The sequence below is a fragment of the Gigantopelta aegis genome, chromosome 8 (assembly GCF_016097555.1).
Source record: "Gigantopelta aegis isolate Gae_Host chromosome 8, Gae_host_genome, whole genome shotgun sequence".
NCBI lineage: Eukaryota > Metazoa > Mollusca > Gastropoda > Neomphalida > Peltospiridae > Gigantopelta > Gigantopelta aegis.
The window spans coordinates 54,243,177-54,259,473 of NC_054706.1; the positions used below are offsets into that span (position 1 = coordinate 54,243,177).

The 16,297-nt window shown below is 33.7% G+C and overlaps 1 protein-coding gene across 1 annotated transcript; it reads right to left on the minus strand.

The window, feature by feature from the left end:
- Nucleotides 1-10,030: 10,030 nt before the first annotated feature.
- On the minus strand, nt 10,031-15,032 carry LOC121379721 (caspase-3-like). The gene is made up of 4 exons (XM_041508373.1): nt 15,008-15,032; nt 12,820-12,871; nt 11,252-11,493; nt 10,031-10,263 (listed from the first exon to the last, which is right to left on the minus strand). Exons 1-4 carry the CDS (start codon nt 15,030-15,032, stop codon nt 10,031-10,033), a joined length of 552 nt encoding a protein of 183 aa, XP_041364307.1.
- Between the last annotated feature and the right edge of the window lie 1,265 nt (nt 15,033-16,297).

Genomic DNA, 16,297 nt, shown 5'->3' on the forward strand with positions numbered 1-16,297 from the left:
TACTCTCCCAAGTCTTGATAGCATGAAGCTGGTTCGCAACCGCACCGTCCCAATCATGTTGCCACGTCGAAAAGATAAATTGGTGAATACTATTTTTAAAATCAGTATAAGACACACCAACCCTAGCATGAGGCAAATTCAAAGTAGACTTTGCAGCTGAATCAGCCAACAAACATTTTCGTATCACCATTCCAATTAAGGGATGGTCCTGCTTCATATTGCGTAAAGCTTGGAGACATGAAAGTGAGTCGGTAAAGCAACACATCGCATCTCGGGTGAGCGCTCTACCCACAAGTTGAATAGTGCTATTATGTAACAATGACAGATGAAATGACGTCACTAAATTGTTTGATGCTTGGGCAAGAAGCTTGGCTTCCACGGCGTAAACAATGATCTAAGAAAAGAAATATGGTTGTATTGGGAAGTAAAGGGAGAGAAAAACCCTTGAGCTCATACCTTACAGTGCATCGCGCCTCAGGTGCCTCAGTTATGTCACCATTATGTTACAATGACAAATGACGTCACACAATTGTTTTTATGCTAGGAAACGAAATCTGCCTTCCACAGCGTAAACAACGATCTAAGAAAATAAATATATATATGGACACGTGTGTGGTGTGCAATCGTGCAGATGGTGTTCTTTAAATTGCTGAGGCGTCGTAAAACAGACAGGTTTCGTTTCGATTAGTCTCTTGTTCTTAACATGTTGCTGCTTACATACCCCAACACTCACCTGGTGATATTTGTTTTTCTTTTCAATGCCTTTCTAATAGGGACACGTACACTAGATGATGATGAGATTAAGAAAATAAAGTAAATAGCATTATGCATCTTAAGTTCCAGCGCTGAACATGGACACAAATTAATGCCATTGTATTGCATTTAGAAACCGGTTGATATGTTCAGTGTTGTGAAGGCCAGACGGCCAGTTTAAAAAGAGAATCTAGCGCATGATTATTGTGTCATTTATATCGTTAATTATTTACTGCTAAAATTAGTTCTCCATTGTCCATTGTATTATAGTTGATCATTGTATTCCACCTTGTACGGGTACTGGAGTCCTGTGAACGGACTCGAGTCTTGCTAGACTCGACCCGTGCCCGAGTACTCGTGGACACCCCCTACTTTCTAACCTCGCCAGAAAGCAAGCACCCGAATTTGGTAAAACTCGCTAACTTTAACTTTTTAGATGTATACCTATTATATACTTACAGCTGTTTTTAACCATCATCTTACTCATTATTTTTCAGTTTGCCAGGAAGGCAAGTGATCGCTCACCCCCCCCCCCCCCCCACCCCCAACACTCGTATGGAAAGTTTTAGAAGAATAGCAAATTAATTCTCTTGCAATAAAAATGTTAATTTCATTTCATTTCCACTTATTTCCGTGCTTATATCTAATTAAGCACGCTGTCCTGGGCACACACCTCAGCTATTTGGGCTCTGTCCACGACAGTGAGTTACTTGTTAGTGAGCGAGAAGAGGGTGTGGTGGTCTTACACCCACCCATCGAGTCATTGAAACTCGCTCTGGGTGGAAGCCGCTACCGGGCTGCGAACCCTGTACATACCAGCCTCATGTCAGATGACCTAACCACGACACCACTGCTCAAGACTGTTGATATGTTAATAATGTGATTACTCGCCTAGCACCAATACACAGGAGTTACCTTTAGCTTGCACTGATTTTGCTCATGGCGAATTCTTAAATAAGTTTTATAAGCGTAGGCCAGTGTTTCCAAATAATGAACTATAAATTAGGCACAATTAATAATTATTTCATAAGTGAAGTGAAATTTTATGTACACTAACGTGAGCAATATAAACAGCAAGGCAAGAAGACAACAGAACATACAACATGTTTTAGAGGTCAGCCACAGTTATTCTGAGAACTTGTATGAATTTGCTTTATACAGTCTGCAGCATAAATTTCTCTGTGGTCCACTAGGTTAAAATGTGTAATTTATCATACATGTTTTCAAATTTATATTATTATATATATGGCTGATGCTTCAGATATTACCCCCTGCCCCTCTAATTATAACTAACTCATAATTAGCCCATAATTTTTAATGTCTATCTGCTAAAAGACTTGCAAAGAGGATGCTTTGTTGTCTAGCAGAGCCTAAGAGACCTTTGTGAACTAGGCCCCGGGGACAGCAGCCAAGGGTGGACCTGCCTGAACCTTCCCATCCCATTTCATCAATATTTTTTACATGTAACTTTGGGGACATGCACTATGACCAGCCTTTTGGTTCAATATTTACAAACTACAGAAGTTGGAAAATACCTGTCTTCTGCTGCTTTGCAACTAAGAATACTACTGATGCTAAACATTTAGCTTTAAAACTCACATGAGTAAATTAATTCAAAATAAAATAAAATATAGCATTTGCTGTCATGTACAAAAGATTGTGATACATTACTAAAAAAATAAAAAAGAAAGAAAACTAATCAAGTATATTTTTATTAGCTTAAGACATTTTAAGCAAACTCGTAACAAACACAGGAGCAAGAAAGAAAAAAACCTTACCTTTGTATTTATATGTATAAGTAAACAAATGTGGAAAAAGATAAAAACAATATAACATTACAAATGAGAAATGAGCAGCATTAAGTACAACAAATATGCACAAAAACAATGGAATTTGTAATATGATTACAAAGTCAAATTAATCATGTACATGAGCATCTGGATATAAAAATTTCCCATCAATACAATATTCATATTCATGTACTTTGCATTTTGAATATGTACAGTAGAATCAAATAATTACTTAGTAAGTTTTAAAAATAAAATAAAATAATATCATTAATATAAAATATATTACATGTATATAAAATTCATAATTCAATGAACTTGTTTAAAAAAAAACTATCAAAACATAACTAACTGTTTGGACTGTATTTTTTAAGTACAATAAAGTAAAAACATTCTGAATTTGTAAAATCAAAAGTAATCACAGTTATGACAATATCATAGTACATGTACATCCATATGTCTTGTTGTGCAAGTAAAGATCTCAACATAGTTATAATGACTAATCAAAAATAATAAATCAACATGTAATTATTAAGACTATAATTGAAAAATCATCTCTGAGCACATAACATGGTGCCACCAGGGGATGCTAGTCAAATATTTATGAAAATCCACTCGCGTTCCATGGGGGGATCAGCTTGATTTTGATTTCATTTATCTACAATATAATTATTGTTTACTTAAAAAAAAAAAATTTACTAGCCACGACTTGAAAATATTCACTAGCCCCTACTTTACTTTAAGTTAATACAATTTTATTAAGTAAAAATCATATATATATATATCAAAGAGAGATATATTGCTTAAAAATACTAACATTTGGTGGGTTGGTGAGTTAGGATATTCATATTTATAAAATATACTTAACTGCAACATCTGACAAAAATTTTTTTCTAACTAGCCATCGGGCATGGCAATAGTAGTTATTTACTAGCCAGACATTGAAAATCACTAGTCATGGAAGTGGGGCTACCATAATCTAGCAGCCCTGTGGTGCTGAAATGTTCTGGGGAGGACACTAACCAGCTCCCTTGTCACTCAATCCACATAAAAATGACGTAAACTTTTAATTATTCACCATCGGGTCATTTTCCGCATCGTGATCAATGGCCGCCTATAATTTAATTTTCACCTGCTATTTTTATTCTTACTGACAATACTAGTTATGAGTGTCCAAGGCCTCCTGCTTTTATGGAAACAAATGTTTGTAAAGTCAGATTTTTAATATGTAAAAATTATTATCAAGACGTGCGATTATCCTTATTATCTCAAATGAAAAGACCATAATTCACTATAAAACTGTAGATGGAACAGCACGTACAAATTCGGTTTTACATATTTACATATGTACGAAGAACCAAGTCTTTGTGCAACAGAGGTCAAAATATATTTAATGCAGAAGAAGATATTTAAGTACTTTTAGTTTACAAATCTAGTTTTAGCATACATGTATTTTCACAATCGGAGAACATTTGTTTAGAAAACGGAAAACATCTGCATTCTTTTATCTGCTCCAGGATTCCTAATTACAAAAAATAAAACTTAAAATTTCCATATACTGTAGGCTGATGTAACACAATGGAAATAGTGCAATGAGAATGTATTAAAATGAATGCTGTGCAGTAATATTCTTTCTTACACACTCGTTGGTGAGAACATCATTCGTTATTTATGATAACACATACACTGTACTTGTTTACACATGTACGTGTATTAACAATTTCAAGACATACGATTGGCTGCTGCTAGGTGATGACCAGGTCACCAATGCCATATATCCAATGAAAAACAACACAATGAAAATCGACAACCTTGTGACATATAGTTAGCCCGACAATCATGTGTCTGTGATGTGTAAGTTAGTTACAAGTGCACCGGCTGTAAATAACTTTTACTCAAAAAAGATGTTAAAACATACTTTAAACGTGGTTTTTGAGGATATGTAAGAAATATAATAATACATTTATGTCCGTTAGATACCATTTATCTTACAACTCGTATAAAAATGTATCAAACTCGCTTTCGTTTGTTAGATACCTTTTAAAACAACCTGTATCTAACGGACATAAATGTATTATTCTCTATTTATCACATGTGAATTATAATGCAGTTTCTATATAGCCTGCATTTTGTTAGTCATTCATAAATATTTAATAGAGAATACTGAAACAATAAGCTCCAAATTAAAAAACAAAATAAACCAATTTTTAAAACTGTTATATAAAATAAACTAAAATGAATGAACTTGAACACAAGTAAAAGTGTAGATAAAGAAAATTATGAATTAAAAATATCCAATTACATTGAGCACTGCACCAAGAAGATAACAAAACATTAATTAATAACAAGTAAATAATAATAATAATAATAATAGACGACAATATGAATACGATGATTATTTCACTAAAATACTGACAAATGACACAAATATTTTTTGTTGCCTGAAAAAGAATTGGCTCTCTGGAGTTGATACCAGTCTAGATGTTTGTACTCCATGCAATAAAAGTATTAAAACACACTAACACCATTTTCCTGGCAACACATTTTTATATAAATACATGTATTTGACATAAAGCATTTCTGTGTGGTGGGATATTTTAAAAAAACCAAAAATTCCCATAAAAAAACCCCCCAAAAAAAATTTTAATTCCCAAATTTTTTAAAAAAACCAAAAATTCCCATAAGGGGCCCCCAAAAAAAATTTTAATTCCCAAATTTTTTTAAAAAAACCAAAAATTCCCATAAAAAAACCCCCCAAAAAAAATTTTAATTCCCAAATTTTTTTTAAAAAAACCAAAAAGGTTCCCCTTTTTTAAAACCTAAAAACCGTTTTTCCCCAAATTTTTAATTTAAAAAATTTTTAAAAAATTTTTTGGTCCAATTAAAAAACAAGTTAACTTTCCAAATTTTCCCTTTAAAAAAAAACCCATAAAAAAAATTAAAAAAAAAAAAAATTTTTTTTGGTTAATTTTTAAAAAATTTTTCCCCCTTTTTTTTTTAAAAATTTTTTAAAAAAATTTCGTCCAATTCCTAACAAAAATTTTTTTTTTTAAATTTACAAAAAAGTCCCCCGGTTTTTTAAAAAAACCCCAACCTTTTAAAACCCAAATTTTTTTTTAAAATGTTAAAATTAATTTTAAAAAATGTTTTCCCAATTTAAAAATTTAATTTTTATTTTTTTTTTAAAAAAAAAAATTTTTAAAAAAATTTTTCCCAAAATTTAAAAACCTTATTTCCCTTTTTAAAAAAAAAAAAAATTTAAATTTAAAAAAAAAAACCCCAAAACCCAAAAAAAAAAAGGGAAAAAGGTTAAAAAAAAAGAAAAAAGGGTTTTCCCCCAAAAAAATTTTACCCCAAAATGGAATTTTTTAAATTAAAAAAAAAACCAAAAAATTTTTTTAAAACCCATTTTTTCCCATGGAAAAAAATTTTGGAAAATTTTTTTTTTTTTTTTTTTAAAAAAATTTTATTATTCCCAAGGGTTTTTAATCAAAAAAAAATTTCTAAATTTAAAAACCTTTAAAAACCCCTTTTAATTTTTAAAAAAAAAATTAAAAAAAATTTATTAAAAAATTTTTTTCCCCAAAAACCCCGGGGTTTTTAAATTTTTGGAAAATTTAACCAAAAACCCAAAATTAAATTAAAAATTTTAAAAAATTTAAAAAATTAAAATTAAAAAAAAAAAAACAAAAAAATTAAAAAAAAAAAAACCCAACCAAAAAAATTTTTGGCCCGGGTTTTTTAAAATTTTTTAAAAAAAATTTAATTTGGGTTTTTTTTTAAAAAAACCAAACCCCATTCCCTGGGTTTTTGGTTTAAAATTTTAAAAACATTACAAAAAAAATTTTAAAAACCTTTTTAAAAAATTAAATTTCCCGGGAATTTTGGAAAAATGGGTTTTTTTAAAAATTTGGGGGTTTTAATTTAAAAACCGGGAAAAAAAGGGGGGAACAAATTTAAAAAGGGTTTTTCCCAACCTTTGGCCCCCTTTAAAAACCGTTAAAAAAGGGCCTTTAAATTTAAAACCCAAAAAAAAAAAATTGGGAAAAAAAAAATTTAAAAAATTTTTTTTTTTTTTTAAAATTTTAAATTTTAAAATTTTTAAAGGGGTTTTTTTCTTTTAATAACAAATTTTTAATTCATTAAAAAAAAAACCCCTTTTTGGATTTCCAAAGGGGAAACCCCCAAAAAAATAAAAAAGGCCCCAAAAAAATTTTAAAAAAAAAAAATTTTTTTTTTTTAAAATTTTAAAAAAAAATTAAAATGTTTAAAAAAAAGGGAAAATTGTTTTTTAAAAAAAACAAATTTTTTTTTTTTTAAAAAAAAAAAATTTAAAAAAAAAAAATTAAAACCCTTTTAAAATTTAAAAAAATTTTCCAAAAACCCCAAAAAAATTAATGAACAAAAAAAAAAGGGGGAAAAAAAAGGGGTTTCCCCCCCAAAATTGGCCCCCGGGCCCTTCCCAAAAATTTTCCCCAAAACCGGGGGGGGCCCCCCCCCCCAAAAAAATTTTTCAAAACCATTTTTTCCAAAAAAAAATTAAATTTTAAAATTTTGGGTTTTTTTTTTTAAAAATTTTTTAAAAAATTTTCAATGGTTAAAAAAAAATTTTTTTAAAAATTAGCCCCGGCCCCCAAAACCCTTTTTTTTTTAAAAAACCCCACCCCCCCTTTTTTTTAAAAATTTTAAAAATAAATTTTTGGAAACAAATTTTAAAGGGGTGGTTTTCCCAAACCGGGCCCCCAAAAAAAAATGAAAATTAAAAAGAAATAAATAAAATTTAAAAATTTTAAAAAAAGGGGAAAAAAAAAAAAAAAAAAAAAAAAAAAAAAAAAAAATTTGAATTAAAAGGGTTTTTTAAAATTTTTTTTAAAAAAAATAATTTTCAAAATTTTTCTTTTTTGGGTTTTGGGAAAAAAAAAGGGGGGTTTTGGGGGTGGAAATTTTTTTAAAAAACCCAAAAGAAAATTTTTAAATCCCCTTTTTTTAAAATTTAAAACCTTTAAAAAAGAAAAATTTGGGTTTTGTTTTTTGGGGTTTGGGTTTTAAAAAAGGGGGAAAAAAAAAAAAAAATTTTTTTTTTCCCCCCCGAAATTTAAAACCACCCTTTTAAAAAGGGGGCCCAAAAAGAAAACCCAAAAAAAAATTTTTTAAAAACCCCAAAAAAAATTTTTTTTTTAATTCCCCCTTTTTTTGGAAAAATTTTTAAAAAACCCCCAAATTTTTTTTTTTTTTTTAAAACCCAAACAAATAAAAAAAAAATTTTCCCGGTGGTGGGGCCCCCAAAAAAAAACCCAAAGGGGAAAACCCAAAAAAAAAAAAATTTTTTTTCCCCCTTTCCCTTTGAAATTAAAAAAAAATTTTTAAACCCAAAAAACCGGGCCAAATTGGTTAAAAAAAATAAAAACCTTTTTTCCGGTATTTAAATGGTTTCCAAAAATTATAAAAAAAAATTTTTAAATGGGTTTTTGGGGTTTCCAGGGGGGGGGGGTTTTTAAAACCGGCCCCGGGGGCCCCCGGTTTAAAGGGGCCGGGGCCCCCGGGGCCCCCAACCCGGGGGCCCCCCGAAACCCTTCCCAAAAAATTTTCCCCAAAAATAGTTCTCTTACATAATGAAGGAAATGTTTTATTTAATGACACATTCAACACATTTTATTTACAGTTATATGGTTAAGGACCACACACATATTGAGGGAGGAAACCCGCTGTCGTCACTTCATGGGCTACTCTTTTCGATTAGCAGCAAGGGATCTTTTATAGGCACCATCCTATGTGCAGGGTAGCACATACCATGGCCTTTGATGTACCAATTGTGGTGCACTGGCTGGAGCGAGAAATAGCCCAATGGGCCCACCGACGGGGATTGATCCCAAACCAACTGCGCATCAAGCGAACGCTTTACCACTGGACTATGCCCCGCCCCTTCTCTTACATAAATGATAAAACAGAATTAGTCGGCCTCTGAGAACTGAAAATCTGCGTAACCCATTTCCTTTTTGCATCGCCCGTAATATTCATATAAATGGTGCTTGAAATTTTGAGCTAACAAAAAATAGGTTATGCAAAATTAGATTTGCGCGAGCAACGCACAAACGAAACTGTTCTCGTAATTTTCAGATCCCTGCTGTAGTGTTGATATAAAGTGCTCCTACTACAGTACTAGCACCTCCCCTGGATCAAGCCAATCAGAGGTGGATTTAATGCCCCCCCCCTCCCCCCCTAAATTTTGGGATTGTTTTAATTTTATTATATATTAATTTTAATTTTTTTACAATCCCTCTCCAAACCTTCCCCAAAGTTCACTTGGCATTCCACCTCATGTTACAGCCCCACTCCCGGCAAAAAATGGATTTTCTGGATCTGCCACTGCCAATGGCCATGCTACGGACCGGACTCGAGGGAGACATGCCTGAACCATTATTGGATATAGGAATGTAAAAAATGTTTCCGAGTCTGAGTACTAGCAGTAGCTAGTTGAAAAGACAAAGATAAAAAAAAAAGGAAGTTTGTTTTGTTTAACAACACCACTGAAGCACATTGATTTATTAATCATCGGCTACTGGATGTTAAACATTTGGTAATAATATTGACACAGTCATAGAGCGGAAACCAGCTACATTTTCCATTAATAGCAAGGGATCTTTTATATGCACCACCCCACAGACAGGATAGCATATACCACAGCCTTTGATATACCAGTCATGGTGCACTGGTTGGAACGAGAAACGGAGAGAAATAGGATTGATGCTTTACCACTGGGCTACGTCCTGCCACAGACAAAGACAAAGCCCATGACAAAAAGTAGCTAGTGGGAATTTTGCTATTAGCTCAGTTGGTAGAGTGCTGGATTCTCGTACTGAGAGTCCGTGGTTCGAATCCCTTCAGTGAAGGCTGATTTATCTATTTCAATATAAATATCTTTAGCAAGGAATGTCTGCAATTAATTACCATATATTTTTGCATGTATGTCCAGTCAATGGAATAAGCAATATGTAATATACAAGTATAAGCCAATAAAAGAGTAATTTAACACACGATACTGTAGAAATGTTTCATTTAATGACAGACTCAACACATTTTATTTACGGTTATATTGACATATGGTTAAGGACCACACAGATATTGAGAGAGGAAACCTGCTGTCGCCACTTCATGGACTACTCTTTTCGATTAGAAGCAAGGGATCTTTTATATGCACCATCCCACGACCTTTGATGTACCAGTTGTAGTGCACTGGCTGGAACAAGAAATAGCCCAATGGGTCCACCGACGGGGATCGATCCCAAACCGACCACGCATTGAGTTTTGCGCTTTACCACTGGGCTACATCCCACCCCACACGATACTGTGTCTTCTGTGTGTGATAAAAAGGTGAAATTTTATAAAAATGGAAATCAGTTTTAAAATGAAAAAGAAGAAATGTTTTTTTTAGTAGTTGTATACAAATGTTTGATTAATGTCTAGGAACACAGAATGACTCAAATTGTTAATCAGAAGCATACCTGTATAAAAAATATCCGCGGTTTTCCTTTTAGCGTGGGGCAGTTCTTGTCATTAAACATCTCAAGTATGTTGCGAGTCAGCACGGGCCTGTAGTCTGTCCCCAGTATGAATTCTTCCCTTCTCTTACGATTGTTTTCATCTGGATCGAAGAAATATTCATCTCCATGTGACGAGACTGCACAGACAAAACAATCGGCTTTCTTGTAATTCTCCTTGGAGACTGCAATAAAGATAAAAAGATAAAGTTTGTTTTGCTTAACGACACCACTAGAGGACATTGATTTATGAATCATCAGCTATTGGATGTTAAACTTTTGGTAATATTTTAGAGAGGAAACCCACAACATTTTTCTATTAGCAGCAAGGGATCTTTTATATGTACCATTCCACGGACAGGATAGACCATACCACGACTTTTGATAAACCAGTCGTAATGCACTGGCTGGAATGAGAAATAGCCCAATGGGCCCACTGACAGGGATTGACAGTGCATCAGGTGAGCGCTCTACCATTGGGCTATGTCCTACCCCTTACAGTAAAGAAGAAACAAGCAGCATTTGAAAATATTAGTATTTCAATACACACAGCTATTTAGATGGATGGATGAAAATAAGGAAGTAGGGGTTGATGGATGGATGGACAGACAGATGGATTGTATGGATGAAGTGGCCGAGTGGATTAACAAATGGATGGTTGAATTAATGGACAAATGGATGGTTGAATTAATGGATGGATAGACGGATGGTTGAATGGATTGATGGATTGATTGAGGGATGAACGGACGGATGGTTGAATGGATTGATGGTTGACTGGATGGATAGATGGATGAGTAGACATGATTAATGGATGGATGGGTGAACGAATGGATGTGTTGGTGCATAAACTGATAACTGAAAGAATAGATGGATGATGAATGGATTGCCATACAGAGAGAGTATAGATGGATAGATATTGGTGGGTGGGTTGGTAGATGAATAGACAGACATGTGCATAGATGGATGGATAAATAAAGGATGGATGGATGGATGAATGAATGGGTCAATGTTTTTTGGGTAAGTGGATGGGTGAATATATGGATGATGGATGGATAGAGGGATGGATTACAAAGTGACTTGGATAGATAGAGGATAGATATATGGATAGATGGATGGATGAATGGACCAATTGTTAAATGGACAGAGGAAAGCCTTACAAAGAAAGCGACTTACTCTTGTAGAAAACATCTGTAATTCTGGCTGCAGTTAAGTCTTGATGATATCTTATGTCAGTAAATCCAAACTGACTGAAGACCTGCGTCAGATTACTTCCATCAACATCGGCACCTTCCCGGGGCGACTTGTTCTCAAACGTCACGTTGTTGATAATCACTGCAACGCCACGTGAAGGGTAGCTGAAGTCATATTCATCAAGATCGTCATAAACTACGGGGTCAGGACAGCTTGTGAATGGTCTACAAAACAAATAAATCCAAATGTTTCTATCACCAAGACATCACATATCACCAACTTTGATGGTTCAATGGATGCAACTTGCAACAGAAAATAAACTATTGTTCAGTTAACACTTAGTTTTTAAAATTTTAGTACTGTCTTGTCTGTGGAAAAATGGATATAGAAAATCTATTGTTGCTTTGTCGGTAGCAGTAGCCTATAAGAGCTCTGTCCATCTTTCTCGGTCTTTCTCTCTCTCTTTGTCAGTCTCGCTCAGTCCATCTCTCTCTCTCTCTCTCTCACCCTCTCTGTCGATCTCTTACCTGTCATTCTCTTTCTTTCTGTCCGTCCGTCCGTCCGTCCGTCCCTCCCTCTCTCTCCCTCTCTCTCTCTCTTTCTCTTTCTCTCTCTGTCTCCTGCTGCAATTTTCTAAAGAACTGCCATGGGTGAAACAGCCTACCAACAGAAATATTTTGCCTGCTTAAGGCTATTATTTTTTTGACTGAACGGTTATTCTGCTGCATGTAGACATATTTCAAATGTACAAATGTTAAATATTGGCAGATAATGTACACTAGGTACATTTTGTCATTGTTCAGGATTTCTACATACGGCAATTTATATCTCAGCGACTGCAACTGCTGTCGATGCCATCATTAAGTTCAAGTTCAATGGTATAATTCTGACTCTTGAGAGAAAACCAGCTACATTTTTCCATTAGTAGCAAGGGATGTTTTATATGCACTTTCCGACAAAACAGCACATACCATGGAAGCACCTCCGGTGAGCAGTCCCAATTGAGCTAAATCCACACTCCCCCAGTAGTTACTGGGTTCACATCCCAGCACCAGCTCCCACCCACAGTGTGCTTCAGGGCCCCATGGTGACGTGAAAGACTTCTGCACATACATCTCTCACTAACAATTAACCCACTGTCCTGAACATAAAGCTGAAGAGTGTGCCCAGAACAGTGTGCTTGAACCTTAATTTAATAAATTTAAAGTTTGTTTTGTTTACCAACACTGCTAGAGCACATTGATTTATTAATCATCTGCTATTGGATGTCAAACATTTGGTAATTTTGACAGTCTGAGAGGAAACCTACTACCGCTAGTAGCAAAGGATATTTTATATGCACCAACCCACAGACAGGATAGCACATACCACAGCATTTGATATACCAGTAGTGGTGCACTGGCTTGAAAAAAAAATAGCCCAATGGGCCTGCCAACACATCAAATGAGTGCTTAACCACTGGGCTATGTCTTACCCCCCCCCCCCCCCCCTTAATTAGATATAGGCATGGAAATCAAGTTGAAATGAAATGTAATGTTTCAACTTATTACCTTGATACTTGATTCCATACAGCTTTTAGTTTGGGGCCAATGAAATCTTTCTCTGAAAAGAACGAAAATGTCAGAATTATTTGTATATCATCACTTGTAAATGATTTTAATTTATTAAAAGATATTTTACAAAATAAAAACAAATTTTTATGAGCATGAAAAAATATTCTAATACTGAAGAATATGATAGGCTGATCTAAGAAGTTTTAATTGGATTTTTTTTTGGGGGGGAGGGGGAGCAGGTGCCTTCATGAAAGATTATTAAAAGGATATACCCTAGTTTCAGCCCATGAAAATTAACACTAAGTTTATTTAATCTACAAACCTGTAACACATTTGGATAAAGTTACAACTGAGTGAAAAATGAGTCTGTGACTTTGAAATGGAAAAATACCCTCTAAAAACTCGAACTCCATAACTGTTACCTCTCAGACACATGTGCATTTTTAAAAATATAAGAAATGCATTTTGTGATATTAAAAAACCCAGGATGACCAAAAACACTTCGAATGTACGGAAATGGATAATCTAAACAATAAAATCTAAGTAAAGTATGATTTCAGTTATCAAAAATGGCTCTAATAGTAAAAAATATCCCTTAGTGTTTAAAACTAGGGTATGTACCTTTAATTTGGGATGTTCTTAGATGCATGTTATAACATTTTAAATCCACTTTACTGTCATTTTAAAGCTGCGATCTCGAGTACGTGTTTACTATTGAACCATATGGAATAGACCACACACATCAATTCTATTATAGTCAAATGCTATTTTTTTTTCAATATCATTTGGCTATATACTCGATAATTTAGATCACATAAATCAAAACATCAATCTCCATTTTTACACTTAAACTATTCAACTCAAATTATTAAAAATAAAGTGAAAGACATGATGAGGTAAGATCATAAGTTTATAAAAACTGTAATTGTGTTTGTATTTTGCATTAGAAAATGTTTTAAAATTGTGAGTTGAAACTGCAACTTTAAAAAAGGTGTGAGTTTTATGCTCACATCCAATTAAGATTTAAGCACAGTTTTCTGAACACACACCTTACCTATCTGGGTTGTCTGTCCAGGACAGGAATTAATGGTTAGCCATTATGGCATTAGTAGTTAGTGAGAAAGAAATTTGTATAATGACTGTATACCTCCCTACTCACTTAAAACTGACTGGATTGGACCTGGTAATGGAAACTGAACCAAGGCAAATATTAATATTGTCAACACCGGCCTCGGCAGTGTCTTGGTTAAGCCATTGGACATAAGGCTGGTAGGTACTGGGTTCGCAGCCCAGTACCGGCTCCCACACAGAGAACATTTTAGTGACTCAGTGGGTAGGTGTAAGACCACTACGCCCTCTTCTCTCTCACTAACCACTAACAACTAACCTACTGCCTGGACAGACAGCCTAGATACACTGTAGCTGAGGTATGTGTGCCCAGGACAGCATGCTTGAACCAAGGCTTCTAGACTATGGTAGCCCCACTCCCATGGCTAGTGATATTCAATGTTGGGCTAGTAAATAACTACTATTGCCATGCCTGATGGCTAGTGGAAAAAATGGAGTCAAATGTTGCAGTTAACTGTTAAGTCTGTTTTATAAATATGAATATCCTGCAAGCACTCCAACCCCTCAATGCTAGTGTTTTTAAACTCTATCTCCCTCTTTAGGTGACATAACTTATTATTTAGTAAAATTGTATTAACTTAAAGTAAAGTAGGGCTAGTGAATTTTTAATTGTGGCTAGTAAATTTTACAAATTACTGATCCCATGGCTAGTGGATTTTCTAAAAATTCTAGAAGCCCTGTTGAACCTTAATTGGATATAAGCATGAAAATAAGTTGAAATGAATTAAAATACAGTCAACGTTGCTCTAGAGGCCACCTGTAGTAAGCAGCCACCTGTCTTGAAAGGACACCTTTTGACACTCCCTTTGGTGGCTGATCACCACAGGTTTGACTACAAGTAACTGAATGAATATTTACATGTAATGACACCCCAGCACGAACAAGACATTGGCTACTGGGTACTGAACATTGACAGAAATATCATTTGTAACATATTAGTAATTTTGCATCAATTGTTCAAGGTTTTATGACTTTCTGAAAACTGGAATGTAATTTTCCAAACTTTATTATTATTAAATGTGTGAATTAAGTATAATGTAGGTTATTTTAAATTTACCATCTCCATTTAATGAGTCCTCCATTTTTAAGCAATGCAGCTCACCAGCTGTATTTCCAAACTGACACTCATATATGATCCTCACCTCTTTAAAGGTTGATTATATAATATTTACCATGGGCACCTGAATCAAAAATAAACATGCATGTATTTATATTAAGATTAACATTATAATAATAACAACAACAACAAAAACCTTATAAATAACCTGAATATCTTAAGATTTTTATGTTTGTTACACTGGGCTCACACTATATCAAATTTGGTTTCCTTGAAAATTATTAAAATACCGGTATGGTTAATTTAAGGATCATTTTATTAGCCGAAAACTAAATCTTATAGCCACTGTATAAAAATTAGCAATTGGCTAATTTGGCAATGTACAACAATAAAAATAAAAAATCTTTTTAATAAAGTACAGTAATTAAAAAACAAAACAAACTATAACAAAAATATTTGTAATTAATAATTGAGAAATTTATTTACAAATGGGATTAATTTGTTTAAATTTTTTATGAATTATTGTACAAATAGAACTTTACCATACACAAAATCTAGAAAACAAAATTCTTTATACTATGGTAATATTTTGTGGGATTTTTTTAGAGGGCTATAAATATAAATAATCACATGTACTTAAATATTCTAGCTTGTCACATGATGATTAGTGAGATCACATTGTCACATGTCACAACCTGCGAGACAAAGAGAGAGAGAGAGAGAGAGAGAGAGAGAGAGAGAGAGAGAGAGAGAGAGAGAGAGAGAGAGGGGGAGAAAGAGAGACAGAGAGAGTGAGAAAGAGAGAGAGCGAGAGAGATATTAATAGAAAAATAGCTAGAGAGCGAGAGAGACAGAGACAGAGACAGAGAGAGAGAGAGAGAGAGAGAGAGAGAGAGAGAGAGAGAGAGAGAGAGAGAGAGAGAGAGAGAGAGAGAGAGAGAGAGAGAGCGATATTAATAGAAAAATAGCTAGAGATATGTAACCTAGACCTATATATAGTTCATTAAGATTAACCTCGAGTGCAAGCCAAGTCGGGAATACGTTTATCTTTCATGAACTAGCCTATATAAGTGTGTATTACCATTGAATAAACACTGTGACATGGTGATGGACCAGATGGTTGATGTAACACTATCTTACTTCTTTTTTTTTAATTTAGGTGAATGAAATTGAAAAATAAAAGTCTAGTGGTTAGAACAAACAGACTATATGACAGATCACGTGGGCGCCCTTCCATTCAAAAAGTCCCGCTTACTATTCATTCTTTCAGTAAACAACAGTACATAAGTC